At 46.8% G+C, this 14,353-nt stretch overlaps 1 protein-coding gene across 4 annotated transcripts in view; it reads right to left on the bottom strand.

Moving 5' to 3' along the window:
- Window positions 1–14,353, bottom strand: part of SLC38A12 (solute carrier family 38 member 12) — a 39,870-nt gene that overhangs the window by 24,489 nt on the left and 1,028 nt on the right. For all 4 annotated transcript variants that reach the window (XM_085240343.1, XM_085240342.1, XM_085240344.1 and 1 more), the window contains 6 exons: window positions 12,777–12,898; window positions 11,165–11,246; window positions 10,128–10,230; window positions 9,646–9,726; window positions 6,364–6,463; window positions 5,470–5,578 (listed from right to left, as the gene is read on the bottom strand). In XM_085240343.1, coding sequence (XP_085096469.1) covers window positions 5,470–5,578; window positions 6,364–6,463; window positions 9,646–9,726; window positions 10,128–10,230; window positions 11,165–11,246; window positions 12,777–12,898 — 597 coding nt within the window. The remainder of the gene's footprint in view (window positions 1–5,469; window positions 5,579–6,363; window positions 6,464–9,645; window positions 9,727–10,127; window positions 10,231–11,164; window positions 11,247–12,776; window positions 12,899–14,353) is intronic.

Below are 14,353 nucleotides of genomic sequence, written 5' to 3'. Positions count from 1 at the left end.
TCTCCTCCATTATACCAAAGGCTGCTCTCCTCCCCAGCTGCAGCATCAGGGAGACGTGCCTTCTACCAGATGTTTCTTTTAGTCCAAATTCAATTGGTTACAAAAAGGTCAGACCAACCACAACAAAAACCCACCCACACACCAGAAGCTGATCTCTGCGTCACCAAACAAGTCTATATTCCACCTTCACAATGCTATGCTCCTTTCAGCCACTCCTCCTGTCAGGCCAGGGAAAACCTCTTACTTGTAAGACCAGCTACTACCTGAAGTCCCCCTAGCATTAGGAAACAGAAAGTATTTGGGAAACTCTCTGAAACAGCTGGTTTGTCTGCCAGAGCCACATGATGAGTGAGCAATTGAGAGGATTTATTGACAAGCCCACAGAAGAAGAACAGACCAGGATGAAGGAGACAGGATTTATGCCATATTAACAAGGCTGTGCGCCAATTTCAACCATATTAGTTTCACAATAAGAATGCTGAGAATTGCCTTCCTATTCCACACCCAGGCACCATTTATTTTAAACAGAATTGGCTCCTATCCTTCCTCAAAGAAAAGTAACTAACCGACCTCCTTTTCCAGAAGCTGACTAGCTGGGAGCCATGAGAGGACTTCAATCAGCCCTCAGGACCAGGCTTGCAGCCAAGCAAAGCTGTATTTTTGAGGCATCTGTAACAAACAGTTAGGGTTACTGATATTTATGCTTAATGCAGCACTAGTTCCTCTCCTGCCCCAGTAACAGCTCAAAGCCCAGGTGCCTGTGCATACAGAAATGGCACAGTACTGTGGATGCTTTGGAGGAGATTCCTTGCTTTCAAAGCTTTCAGAACAGGATTTACGCATAGAGGCAGTAGTCATTTTTGCACATTTGTTTCTGTTTCCGTACCAGTATCATAATAAAAAACATTAGAATGTTTGTGGTGGAGAATATAACATAATAAATCTGGCAAGAAGGTCTTACTGTGAAGGACTTATTGTACAATACACTGGGTAACGTGCTAACAGCATCCCAGCTGCATCCTTATCCTCACTGTAAGCTGTAACACCACAGCTTGAGAGATTTGTTTAAACAAGATGATGGCTTCCTACCAGTAGGTGGGCTTCCAGCAGCCTGCTTCCCTTCCCCTAGCCTTACCCTGGGAGCTCAAGGCATCCCAAACCTTCACTGACGTGCTGTGATATCAGCCCTTTCTGCTCCAGACATCTCACCTGCCTCCGAAGCAGCTACCTTCACCACTGCTGGTTCTCAAGGGCTCTAGACAGCGCAACCTGTAAGAATAAATATCCAGGAGGCAGCAGCTGTGACCCATTTACTGCCGGATGCTGCTGCAGGGCACAGCTGAGGAAGGCAGGCCAGAGGAGAAGCACTTGCTGCAAAGAGACCGAGCGGAGCAAACCCAGGTGTCCTTGGGAAATGCACTCGATTTGCAGCATTGCTCCACTCCGCTTCTTCAACTCCCAGTTGGCCAGAGATGCTTTACATCAAGCACGGATGTTTGAGTATCGCTGCGAGGGGTCCCTCAAAACCACTGGGAGGTTCAGGTGATAAAAGTTCTGGGTACCTGCGCACAGTGCAGGAGGAGCACGCTCACATGCAGCGCACCAGCGAGGAGAACCTGAGGCACAAAGCAGGGAGCTCCCGCCTGCAGCCGAGGGGGCCGGGAAGGCAGCACCGCGCCGGGCACATGGAGACAGACCGCCATCAACACTTATCAGCTCAGCCTTTGCATTTGCCAATTAAGTTCTGCTGGCACCAAGCAATGCTACGTGTCCTCATCCCACCTCCTGCCCCCCTGCGCGGCCTCACGTGGCTGCAGCCCAGCCCCGCTCCGGCAGCCCGGCATTCGGATCAGAGCGCCAGGCTGGGGTGACATTGTCCCCTTCTGATGAGGGATGGTAAGTGCCGGCGAGCTCGCTCATTTTAGTCACTGCAAAGCACGTTTCCGACTGGGATAATCTCCATTAAACCATCTGCGCTCCCATCTCCGCCCTGCCCACACCCGCTGGGCTGCCTGCGATGCTGCAGCATCTGCGAACGTGTAAAAGCGGATGCCGCGTCCCTTTCCCAATCAGCTACAAAACCAGCAGAGACTCAGACAGAACAGATGCACTGCTAGCTCTGACACACGACTGAGCCAGGCTACCGGGGCACCCGCGCCAGTGCCTCTTTCCCAAAAGCTGTATGGCTCCCCCTGAGAATAAGCCGTTTCCTTCCCACTGTGGGAAGACACCGCATCCCAAACTGCCAGGAAAGGAGGGTTGAGTGAGAGTGGAGATTTTAGCTACAACGCTGCCCCGGTGCAGAAGGGCACTGCTTGCCAGGTCGTGAAAGCATTTTGGATCAGACGCTCTGAATGGCTGCTGATTCCCAGGATTAAGTCTTTTATTTCAGTATTTGCTTTCTAGAAACTGCAACAGAAAGACCAGAAGTCTTCTAGAAGAGAGATCTGAAACTTAAACCCGCTGCCCCTACACAGAAGACACTCAGCTGACCTTACAGAGAGGATGATTAAGAAACTGCACTGAAGCATGAATCCAGCACAGAGGACGGAATGCTGCCCTTAGCACTGGCACTCGAACAGCCAAGGGACTCAGGACTCAGCTACCAGGAGCACGACAGTGTTGGATGATCGGAAGCAGAGCTAGAAACCCATCGATCTGCTTCAACTGTAATCAGTGCTTGCCTTCAGCAGTGTCCTGGGCCATGAGACACGTGCCTTCCCCCCATCCGACTGGCCCTGCATGCTCTGGCCCTGCCAGGCTTGGAAGCGCCCTGCAAAGCCTTCAGACCTTCCAGGACTCCTGAGGTGCAAAGGGGAGGCAAAAAGCAGCAGCAAGAGATGGGTTGGGAACAAGAGATTATTTCAGTATTTCCTCCACTCGCCTCCACTTATTTACTTTGTAAGCCCTTATTTTCCGAGGCAATTTACAAACAAGTAGCAAGACAACCATTTGCTCAGACAAAGGTTAATAGGGGTCCGGTGGCCTCTGAGGACTCCGCAGACACACTTAGGTGAGAAAATTTGGAGCAGCAATAAAGATGCTGCGCAGACGAGCAAGTCTCAGGAGAAGGCTTTAATCTGTCTAAATATTCTCATTATGTATGTTCTTCAGCTCCCATTCGCAGTGATCAGAGCAGAGACCGCTTCCAGTGGCTTTTTGGGACAATAAACCATGAAATAGGATTTTTACATCAGTCATTCTTCCTTTCTCCCTGCAGCTGAAGAGTCGATGTTTAAAATAGTTTTTGTTGCCCTCGTTATTAAAAAGAAGCCAGTGACGGGAGAAAAAGAGTCAATAGGATGAAGGCAGGACAGATCCTTGGCAGACTGGAGGCACTTGGCACAAGAGAGCTATTGGCACCATTTTTGCAGAAAACCTCAAATAGTCCAAAACTGGGCTTCTGGGGGCCGTGCACATGGTAAGAGATAGAGCACTACATCCAGAGACCTGCTTCAGAGGGAACAGATTCTAGATAGCATCGCCCCCCGCGCTGCCCCAAACCTACACACAGCACTGGGACACAGAGAGAGGAGCAGAGGCAGGCGGCGGGACAGAAGGGCTGATCCAAAACCTCACACGCTTTCTCTTGGGATCACGGGGTTCATCTGTCCCCTTGTCATGGGGGAGCTTCGCCTGCAAAAAGAGACTTTCTTCGTCCACTGAAACTGGAGGCAGAATTATTCCAACAAAAGAAAATGTTAAAAAGAAAATGAAGGCCAAGAAAACAGAGCAAGTTCTCCAAATATGCGATTCCACAGGACCAAAACCAAGTAAGATGCTCTTGGTGCATCGCACCCCACCTCACACCTGCAGTCTCTTTTCCCCCACAGACAGCCAGGTTGCAGCTTCTCCTGCATGTTCAAGACTCCACTTCTATACATAAGAAGCTCAGACAGTTTGAAGACAGTCACAGTTCCCTGTGCTAGAAAGAACAGGGAGAGAACACTGGAGCCTTGCTTATATATCCAAGAAATATTTGTCAGACCTCTCATTTTGCTCCCACATCATCCTTTATGGACCACTAAGCCCCCAAAACCCCACACAGCTCAGAGGTAACGCTGATACCGGCAGCCTGCTGATCGCAGTGACCCTGGGACAACCCTCCCCCCAGTAATCCACCACAGACTTATTCTCTCCCACAAGCAATCCATCCCACTCGTAAGAAGGAGCACAAAGGCACTGAAACCCTCCGCTCAATTACAGGGCAGAAGGATTAACCGCTACCAAAAGACTCTGCAGATATTTATTCTCCAAATCCACACAAGGAGACAAACAGGGAAACGTGCCTCCGAGGGCTGTGTACTCACAGCACATCCACTGCTTCCTTTTGTTGGTTTTTTGTGGGGGTTTTTTTTAATTTTTCAGGTCTTAACAATTATCTTCATGAATTATAGACATAATATCTGAGAGACACGGGCAATAATTAACACATGTCTGCTTTCTCTGACTAGCTCATTCTGCTGGGTCAGGCAGAGTTATTGAGATTCAGGGAAGAAATCCTCAATCTTCTTGTGGAAATTTTAAGGAAGGAGATCAAGACAATTTAATAAAGCAATAATCTTTCTCTTAAATAATTAACTGGGCTTTGACATTCAGTAATACTCCTGAATCCCAGCTCTTACTTTTGCAATAATGCTACAACAGCACACAGATGTGATCTGCTGCATGTCCAAACGTAGCGACTGCTAAATGGCTGCACACAGTCTTTGCCCCTGGATTTCTCTCACACACAGGCATCTCCGTACACAGACTCCTTGCTCTTTCTTCTTAAAATTCCCTCTGAGACCTCTAACACCACCGTCCAAAACCCACACGAGGCACTGCTTATACACCTTCTCCTCATTTTGCTCTGCTAACACTTATCTCTAGGTTTGAGCGCTCAACTTTTGCCAAACACGACTCAAGCAGTGTTTGTCATCCTCTGGGAAACCCGTGGCTTCACAGCAGAACCACAGCACAGTAAGAGATGCTATGAAGAATCCTGAAGGAGACAGCAAGCTATTATAAAGCAGCACATAGCACTGATGTTAAGTGGTCTGTTTACCTCTCACCTCTCAAAAAGCAGATTTTCCAGCAGTGTAAACAATTTTATTCACGTAAAGAATGCACTCAAAGGAGGTGAACACACTTGAGTATATTGAGAACAACTATCTCAAAACAACTACATCAGCCAGCCACTAAAGACACCCCTTTGGCACAAACACATCACCCACTTAGGCAACATAATACGAAACATCAAGAACAGAACTCTACTTCAGATCAGAAAGATTATTCTAATGATGAGCCAACTACAACACAGCCACGTCACGCGTGCTAGAGAGGAAGTGTTTGGCCAACAAGGCCAGACTGAACTGGAAGCTTTACATTCTCTGTTACTCCATGCACATTATCTCAAGGAAAAGAACCCCACCCAGCAGAAAGGAAATTTTAAGGGAAATAAAGGTCATACCAGTTTCAGAAACTCACCAGATACAGCCTGTAAGCATCAATCCTTCGAATTGGCCCCCAGCACTTGTCTGTATCATTATACTTTGTGCCATCTCCAACATTGCAAGAATGGTTGCCAATGGCACTGCTGGAAAAGGAGGAGGGAGAAACAAAAGACAGTAATTAATTCCCAGCAGATGCCTTCCCCTTCACTGCATTCACGAAAGAGGAACGGTCACAGGCCCAACCTGTATGTTTCTCCCCCCCTCCACGAGGGCATGCACTCCTCAATTTCTGGACTGTGTAACAGCAAGTCACTGAATACTATGCATTTAAAGGCAAACCCCTTGATTGCCCCCAGACACTTCGAAACCCAGAATTAGCAAATTTCAAGCTCACATAAGGGTCACCAAACTTTTCCATTTCCAAGTCTTGAGACCAGGAGCAGCCCAGCCCAGATTCAATCCAACTACTCTCCTTCACTGGTTATTTTTTAGCAGAAAGAAATTGGATGCTTTACCCAGTGAGCTCTGGGCCTGAGACAAGTAGTGTCACAATGATCACAGGGTTGATAAGCACCACACTTCTCAGCTCATAACCAGAGACACAGAAGGTAAAATACTGCACAGGGAACAGCAATCAAACCAGAGAACAACGAGTCCCATGTCTGCAAGGTGCAGAAGTTAGCAGTACTTCACAGCTGAGGACTGAGGAAATCAGGTCAGGTGCTTTTCAGACATCCAACAACAGCTAAACTTGGAGCAGCTCTTGTATGTGGCAGCTTCGCCTTCCCAGCCTCGAGTCATTGAGTCATTTGTCTGCTCCAGTCCTCAGGAGGCAGAGCTGATCCCAGTCTGACTTATCATCCCATCAAAACCAAACCCTGCCCTCAATTCTGGTACTGCATAACTGCACAGCAGTGAGCACACTTACCAGGTCACCTGCATGAGGGAGACTGGTACAGCCGCTGCATAGATTGCCAGGTCCCCATACAGGTAGATAATTATGCAGAAATAGAAGAGATTGACACCCACTGCAGGAAAAGGAAATATTTCTACTGACATACAGTACACAGGGATTCTTGAACTTTGCACTCTAAATTAACACTCCACAGAACTGTTTCAAGGTCTTGAAATCACAATTTCCCTCCACGGTTTACTTCTGCAGCAAGCTCCACACAAGGGTCACATCAGCAGCACAGGGAACTTTGTTGCAGCTCAAGAACTGATAAGAACTGATACCTGCAGCCCCAGTGTTACAAAAAACACTCCTCCTGCTCCCCAGTGTTTTGTTTTCTTAAGTCTGCTCTGCATTTAACTGTGAGAATGAGAACATCTTACATGGGATACACAGAACAGCCTTGCCTGGACTCAGGGAGACACTGGCATGGAGAGCTGAAATCAGCAGCTGAAATCAGAGATGACTGATGAGACTCTTGGATTCCGTTCTTTCAAGAGAGCCCCAACGTTTCACCACGTGTTTTGCCATCACATTCCCCCTCCACATATAGTCAGACAATTTCTTATAGGTTCCCCTTTGTTTTTATCCCCCTCAGCTCTATGAAAGATTCTGGACGACTGCACAGCTACGGAGTCTGCATCATTCTGAAGATGACAGCAAGTTACCATCAGCTTTCTCCAATTTCCATTACGAAGGGTTGGATGTTACAACAAGTATCTGATGTATGACAGATATCACGAGATCCACCAAGCACGGGAACAGACTTGGAACAGATTCTGATTTGGGGGTCTGCTACTGACGCCAGGTCTCAGATATTCCCTGGAGGTATTAAGGCTCACACAACACGCCGTGCTGCAGCTGCAGTGCCAGGTATCCACCAGCACACACTGCACCCCTGCTGCAACACCGCCGGTGGGAAGCCCAGATGACAGCCCTCTCACAAAGCTCATCCCCTGCAAAGGCAGGAAGACTTTATTGCCAATTCTTTTATAAACTGCTACTGATCCTCCCTAATCAATACTTTCATTACTAGACAAAAAATGGGAAAATTGATGACTTCCTGTGGGGATACAGCATGATAGATGTGTCCAAAATCCATTACTGCAATAAATGACTGCTCGGTCCCAGAAGAAAGCACCCAACACTGCAAATTAAAAAAAATAAAAATGCACCACACCAAAAAGCAGTCCTTCAGAGCCAGCTCTTTTGAAAGAGCATACATACCATCACAGCCTAAGCTGACCAGCTCCCTTTAAGAAAGCAGACAGTCTGAGATGGAGATTTATCCCCAGCTTACCTCCCAGGACTGCAGATTCAACTCCTGTCAGATTGTTTAAGGAAAAAAAAAGCAAGAAAAAAGAACAGAGGAGGATAGATATCAGAGGCTTTAAGGTCTGTTGCAAAGCCTTCATCAGCCTTCTCTCTGAAGGCTGCACGGACACAGAGGCCTTGGTTTTGTATCTACACTTTGCACGTTGTGGGAAAAACCCACTCAGTCATTTGGTAGCCATCAGAGTGCAGAGGTTGGTGCTTGGAGCCAGGACTTCCCAAGCGTGGCCCAGTTCCTCAGCACTAAGCAGCAGCAACTGGTCACTGAGCAATTGTCCTCATCAGGGCCTTTCTGTGCAACCCTCAGCAGAAAGCAGCTCACAAGGATCTGCAGAGGGAGGTACTTCACTCATCCCTTCTTGCAACTGCACAGCAGACCAGAAAGTGTGTCTGAACGAGGCTCAGCAACAGCCCATTGCTAAGCACAGAGGAAGGCAAAGCAGCAAGTGAGTTACAGCCGCCCCAGACCCTTCACTGTGCTCAGGTGTCACCTCCTCTCACAAGCTACGTTTCAAGCTGTGGTCTGCTGCTGTTCCAGCTGACTTCTTGCAGAGATTCATCCCTCGGCACTGGGCTGAGTTGGTCCAAGGGAAGATCCTTAACACAAAAATCAGCTCACTCGCTAAAGCAACGTTAAGAAGAGGGATTAACATCCAGAACACTAAGCAGTTTACATCACTTTGCTAGCAAACGTTTACCAGCACCAGGCTGCGTATTTCCAGCACCCTCTACTGGCTGAGCAGCCTCTAGCACCAAGGCAGGCAATATTCTAACACCTGGCCCTCCTGAGGGGTCATCCTCACGCCCTCCTGAAGCACACGAGAAGAGCCTTCTGAAGCTTGCTTACCTGTGTTCCACCAGCCTGTCAGCAGCTGAGCAAGCCTCTACAGCCGAATGCCCAGTGACAGATAAGCCACATTATGCTTTCTTTCAAAGCAAGACCTAAATACTACTACTCAGATCCTGCTGAGGGATAGGGAAGCATCTGCAGCGCTTTACAGATGGCAAGGAACACAAGAAAACTCATCCAAATTCAGGGGAACTCAGTACAACAGGCAAGATTAGGAACAGGATGCTTCTAGATCTCCAGCACACAGACAAATCACCTCTCTTCCTCTGTAAGAAGAAAAGTAGCACTCTGATTCAGTGTGGATTTTGATGCCTGAGTGACCAAAGCTTACAAAGGCCCAGAAGGAACACACAGGGAAATCAAGTTTATTTTCAACCAGACTCCGAAGACCAGCAATAATGTACACTCCTAAAGCCCAGCTGTCCCTCAGAGGAAAGAGTCTTACACTGGTATAAAGATGACATAATGCAGCGGAGTAAAACAGCCCACGTCTTTGTAGGGTGGCCAGTGAAAGAGAGAAAATGTTACTTTCCACAAGAAATGGGGCCTGACAGGCTCAAAATTGCACATCTATAATGTCTGATGATTTTCTGGCTCTGCCACCATTTCAAGTGCACTCTTCACCAAGTTTCACAATTGTAGCTTGCATTTCTATTACACACAGCAATGGATATGGCTTTATCACAGTGTAGGTACAAGCTTGCTCCCTAACATACAACCAAAGATACTTAACGGCAAAAAAAGACAACTGCCTACCATATGCTCACCTGGAAACCTTTCCAACCCAGCAGCTCATACCCTCGCAGCTCTCTTGGTGACAGCCTCCCACCAGACATGTAGTTCCTAGGAACTCTCCCCAGAAGCCTCCTATCCTTCAGATTGAGGCTTACGGGGCTCACGGAGGACCAAACATCTTGTTCTCAGGTGCTACCAAGATGGAACTAGTGACCTCCACTGCTGTATACAGCTGAAACTCAGGGTGCAAGTCCACACTGAGGAGCACTCAGATTTGAGGAAAAGACATGTACACAATACACAGCAGGACCAGAAAGGACTTAAAAACACGAATCACTTACCTTTATTGAAGAACATGGAAGCCATCTGGCCCATCTCCACTCTTTCTGTGATTTCAAAGATATTTGGTGATCCGCGTCTCTCTGAAAGTTAAAAACAAGAAGTGCTTCAACCATGTCCTCCAATAAACCCAGAGGCAGGCTACCTGAAGACACTCAAGCAGCTCTATGAACAGCATGAAGGTCGGTATGTACCATCTACCACTGCACAGCTGCAGGGTCAGTGGTCCAATGACTGCTGAAGTCAAAGTGTTTTCAAAGTAAGGCACCTTCATCTTAGTGACTTAGAAAGAAAAGATCTTTATCAGACTGCAGAAGGTAAACTGAATTCTCAATGAATCTTATCTTGCAAGTGCTAAGGACTTTGGGATGCAAATATACAGAACTAAGGGCAAAATGGACAGAAAAGCCCTACTTCACTTCCCAGAGCCCACCGGAACGCAGTCTGCAAAGACAAGGTGTCAAAGCACAAAGCAGGGACTTACGAACTGACAGGATGGGCCGTGTCTCTGCTCGCTCATAGCCATCTCGGAGGAGAACATCACTGTCAGACACTCCAGAAGAAGAATCCTCATCCTCATCATCCTCCTGGAAGAAGAGATCAGCCAGACCACTGCTGACATTTCCTCTAACACAACAAGAGTTACAGCATCACCAGCACCGTGGTCTCACTTCCAGTATCTCAAAGATCCCCAACAGGGCTGGGCAGGACAGGCCAGCAAACAGCAGCAATGCCAGGGAGCTCGTAGCCCACGCCTGGGATGCTGCAGAGAGCAGAAATGAGTACTAGCAGAGCAGGCTAAGGTGAGTGACACTCTGCTGTGCTAGCAGGTCTCACGCACAGCGACACGTCCAATACACACTGTGACATGTGACACAAGCAGGTAAAAAACTTGTCAGATCCACAGAGTTGCAGAACTGGTTAAAAAAAAGTCCTACCATTTTTATTGCCACAGCCAGAGCAGAAACGCCCATCTCATAACTCCAGCCCACTAACAGACAGGCAGGAACCTAAATCAGTGCAATTATACCTTGCCCAGACCCAGAAAAGCCACTAACACCAGAATCCAAAAAGCCACAAGTCAATTTTACAGCAAGGACATTCTTCAGGACCGTCCACTCCCTAGAATACATCCTTACTGGCAGCAAGGACATTCCTGCCTGTCCCAGTTAAATGACCTGAGATAAGCAAGGATTTATAGACACTCCAAATGGCACCACTATATTGGCTGCCACCTCTCCACACTCACTGAGCAACGCTTCAGGGCAAGGAGAGCACAATCAGTAAGAGATGTGAGCAGCACAAGGGATTTTTCAAAGCTGGAGCAGAAAATCCTGTCTTTAACGAGCAACCCCACAGGGAACTAACAGCCATATTTTGCAGGGCAAAGTTAAGTAGAGTAGAAATTTATTCCTTTAATGGAGTTACTAATGAAGCGAGGCAAAGACACGGAGGAATCTCAGGCAACCCTTCTGTGACAACAGAACTCCAGAAAAATGGAAAATTAAACCCCACACAAACCTTGCGTTTTTCCATTCTCTTCCATCGCAGCTGGGCATTTGCAGCAGCCATGGCTTCCACCACAAAAGTAGTAGTCATATAGCTTGAGAGAGAGATTCAGTTAATACCAACCATAGTCAAGCACTACTGCTGAAATGAAAGTAATTTTCATTGTTTGCAGGAGTAAACAAACCAAACAAAGCTATTTCCACCAACCTCACCCCCCTACACACTGCCTGTTTCATAAGGAATTTCATCAGCATCAGTGCTGCTACCTTCTCTTGTTGAAGAGAGGGTGTTCAACCACAGAAAAAATGCAGTAAAAAAAAATTCATGTTTCTTTAGATATAAGGAGATACTAAGCAACTGGAAAACTCCTTGCTAGTGGTGTTAGGAAGTAAAAAAGTCAAATTAATCTTATTTAAAGCTTTAAAGTGGTTTCCCACTGTTTCACAAACGGGACTCATTTATCAAGCTCAACTTTGCCAGAATGAAGGCAAGCAGCCCTCTCCTGAGGGCCACCTAGCAATTTCCTCTTGCACTGAAGGGTCCCCAGAGGGCAAGAGGAAGTCACAGGCACCAGCACTGGAACGAAAGCAGCAGGGCAGCACAGCTCCCAAGGCTCTTAATACTTCCATCTGTGTTTTCAGTTTATTTTGATGAGGTCTTAGTAGCCAGGTTTGGAAGCCTGCGCTCTTCCGCTGACCTTGAAGGCTCGTCAGCTATTGCTGCACTTCTTAAGATAAATTTACATTTTCCAATAACTATCTGAAGGGATTGCTTCCAAATCTACCAGTCACTGGTTCTGCCACAGTTTACATTTTAATCAAGCCTGTGAAGCATGCAGCTTTGAGGTGGGGAACTTAGAAACATTAATACAATTAGTATTGAGCGTGGCTACCTCTATAGAGCAGCACCTAATAGATTTCAACAGCACTGCCTCCAAATCAAAGGCACATCCAAGCTGACAGAACTGGTTACCCATAAGAAAGAAACTTCTAAATTCTGTTTCTACAAACTGCAGAAGAGGGATTTTATTCTTATTTTTAATCCAAGCCAGAAGAAATTCTATTAATAACCAGAGAATCCCAAGCTGTTTGGACATCACTGCTCTATCAACAGTCTTCAGCTCCACCTGCTGCTCCAGCAAGGAGGCAGACATCTGGGCAGAAGCCCACGGCAAGCCAGCACGAAAGTCATGAGACCAGCTCCAAGATCTCAGCCCAACAAAGGGCAATAAAGGGGATAAAGGGGTCCAGCTGTGCAGGGTTTGTTGTCCTGACACACTCACAGCTACCCAGACTGCTGCCAGAAGTCAAGGCAAAACACGTGCAAATCACAGTGAAGATCAACTTACGTAACTTATAACATGGTTAACGTTTAGGGAATTGATCAGTGACACAGGCAAGCATGGGACATTTCCAAAAGACTCTAGACTAGAGAAAAAGTCTTCATCAGACAAGACATGGGGCTTAGATTCCCTCCAAATAAGGTCCAAAGCAAACAGCTGCAGAGATCAGGGCTCAAACAGCAGGGAGACAGGATAACTCGGAAAAGCAGCATAGACCTCAGCACTGCGACGGCTCCACCTAACCAAACCCCCAGTGCCCTGGGACACACACTCACATCCTACCTCATAAAGCCCAGGAACATCAGGAGAACGAGGCTGACGAGCCACCCTGCAGTTGCAAACGCCTTTGGCATGGTTAGGGCTCCTGTCCCAACAATGAGGTTGAACATGTAAACCAGACCAACCTGCAATCATCCACATAATCCAGCGTGAATTTACAGCTGTGCCAGAGATCATCCGTATCACCTCACAAACAGAGAAACTTAAATAGAGAGCAGTCACTGCGAGCAAGACAAGCGTGAGCCCATGTTAGAGATAAACACAGGAGGACACTGATAACCAAAGAAACAAAGCAGGTTACAGCACAAACTTGTGAAACTGATATCCCCCTCTGTTTTTCTAATTCTTTAAGTATTTTTCTATCTTTCAAAGTTAGAAAGCACGTGAGCTTTTCATTTGTTTTCAAACCCATTCCTTTTACCAGAAGAGTTCTACAGCACGGTTTTGGGTCTCTCCTTATTTTCTGACCTCAGTCTAATTATGGCTACATACAAAAGTTCCCTTCCAGAATGCCTTATTCTCCATTATTCTTAGGACTTACTCAAGCAGAACTGTAATTTATAGCTTGCTTGCCATTTTACCAGCAAGCTAATCAGCACTCTGAAAAAGGTAATGTGCTTCTGGAAAGGAAAGTATTTCACCATCCCTAGCAAGCATTTTTCTTCTAGTCAGGAGCAAAAACACAACTGTGTGCCTGGAGAAGACATCTCAGACTGTAAATTGAGCTGAAGTCAGGATCAAGAAATGTCCCCACATTTGTTGGTTTGCTGTTGTTGCTTTAAATATAGGAGGAAACTCCAGAGGAAAGAGTTAGCGAAGAGCTGCATCGGAGTACATTTTTTTGAGTGTGGAGAAATGAACATTGGGAGGCTACTTCCTAGAAATCCTGCAGGAGCTCCTGTCCTACATTTACCAACAGCACAGCAGAGTCATCTTTCAATGGTTCTCCCAGGATAAAAATCAGCCATCGCAGCTTGTCAGAAAGTCCTTTTCATTCAGCTAGCACAGCTGTCATTCCTCAGCACATCTCCTGCTCAAGTGCCCAGGGCTGTGACTTACTTCACTGAAGGACTCTAAAATAAAGCACTGAGGTGTTTCTGACTTCGGTCAAGTAGGCAGAGATGGGAATGCTGTGTACGTGGAGTAGCTGGACATCTTCAGGGAAACATGAGAGTGCTCTACACTTTGAGATGAGACTCTATGCAATTCCTGGAACACTACCACGATGCAAGAGTTGGTGACATCCACCCTTTAGAGCCCAGATGTCCCAGTTACTGTCTTGTTCTCTGTTCTCTCAGTTGTGGCCTATTTCTGTAGCCTAATCTCCATTACTCTAAATTCAATCATTAACATAAGGACGAACGTTTCAGAGTATTTGAAAGCCAGCAATGTTGATTTCAGTACTAGTTCTACATTTAGCGATCTGTGAGGTCACTTCAGAAGGGGAAACGTGTTTGCAAGCACTCAACTAAGAGCTGACACTATATGAACACTTGTGGCTATGAAAATCACGTTTCTGGTAACATAGCAAAGGAGCAACTGGCTGTGTGCATTCACAGGACGTCACACAGCAGGAATAT

This window comes from Meleagris gallopavo, chromosome 20, assembly GCF_905368555.1.
Source record: "Meleagris gallopavo chromosome 20, MGAL_WU_HG_1.1, whole genome shotgun sequence".
NCBI lineage: Eukaryota > Metazoa > Chordata > Aves > Galliformes > Phasianidae > Meleagris > Meleagris gallopavo.
Note: the sequence above shows the minus strand (reverse complement) of the source record. Positions and strands in the feature narration are given on the sequence as shown.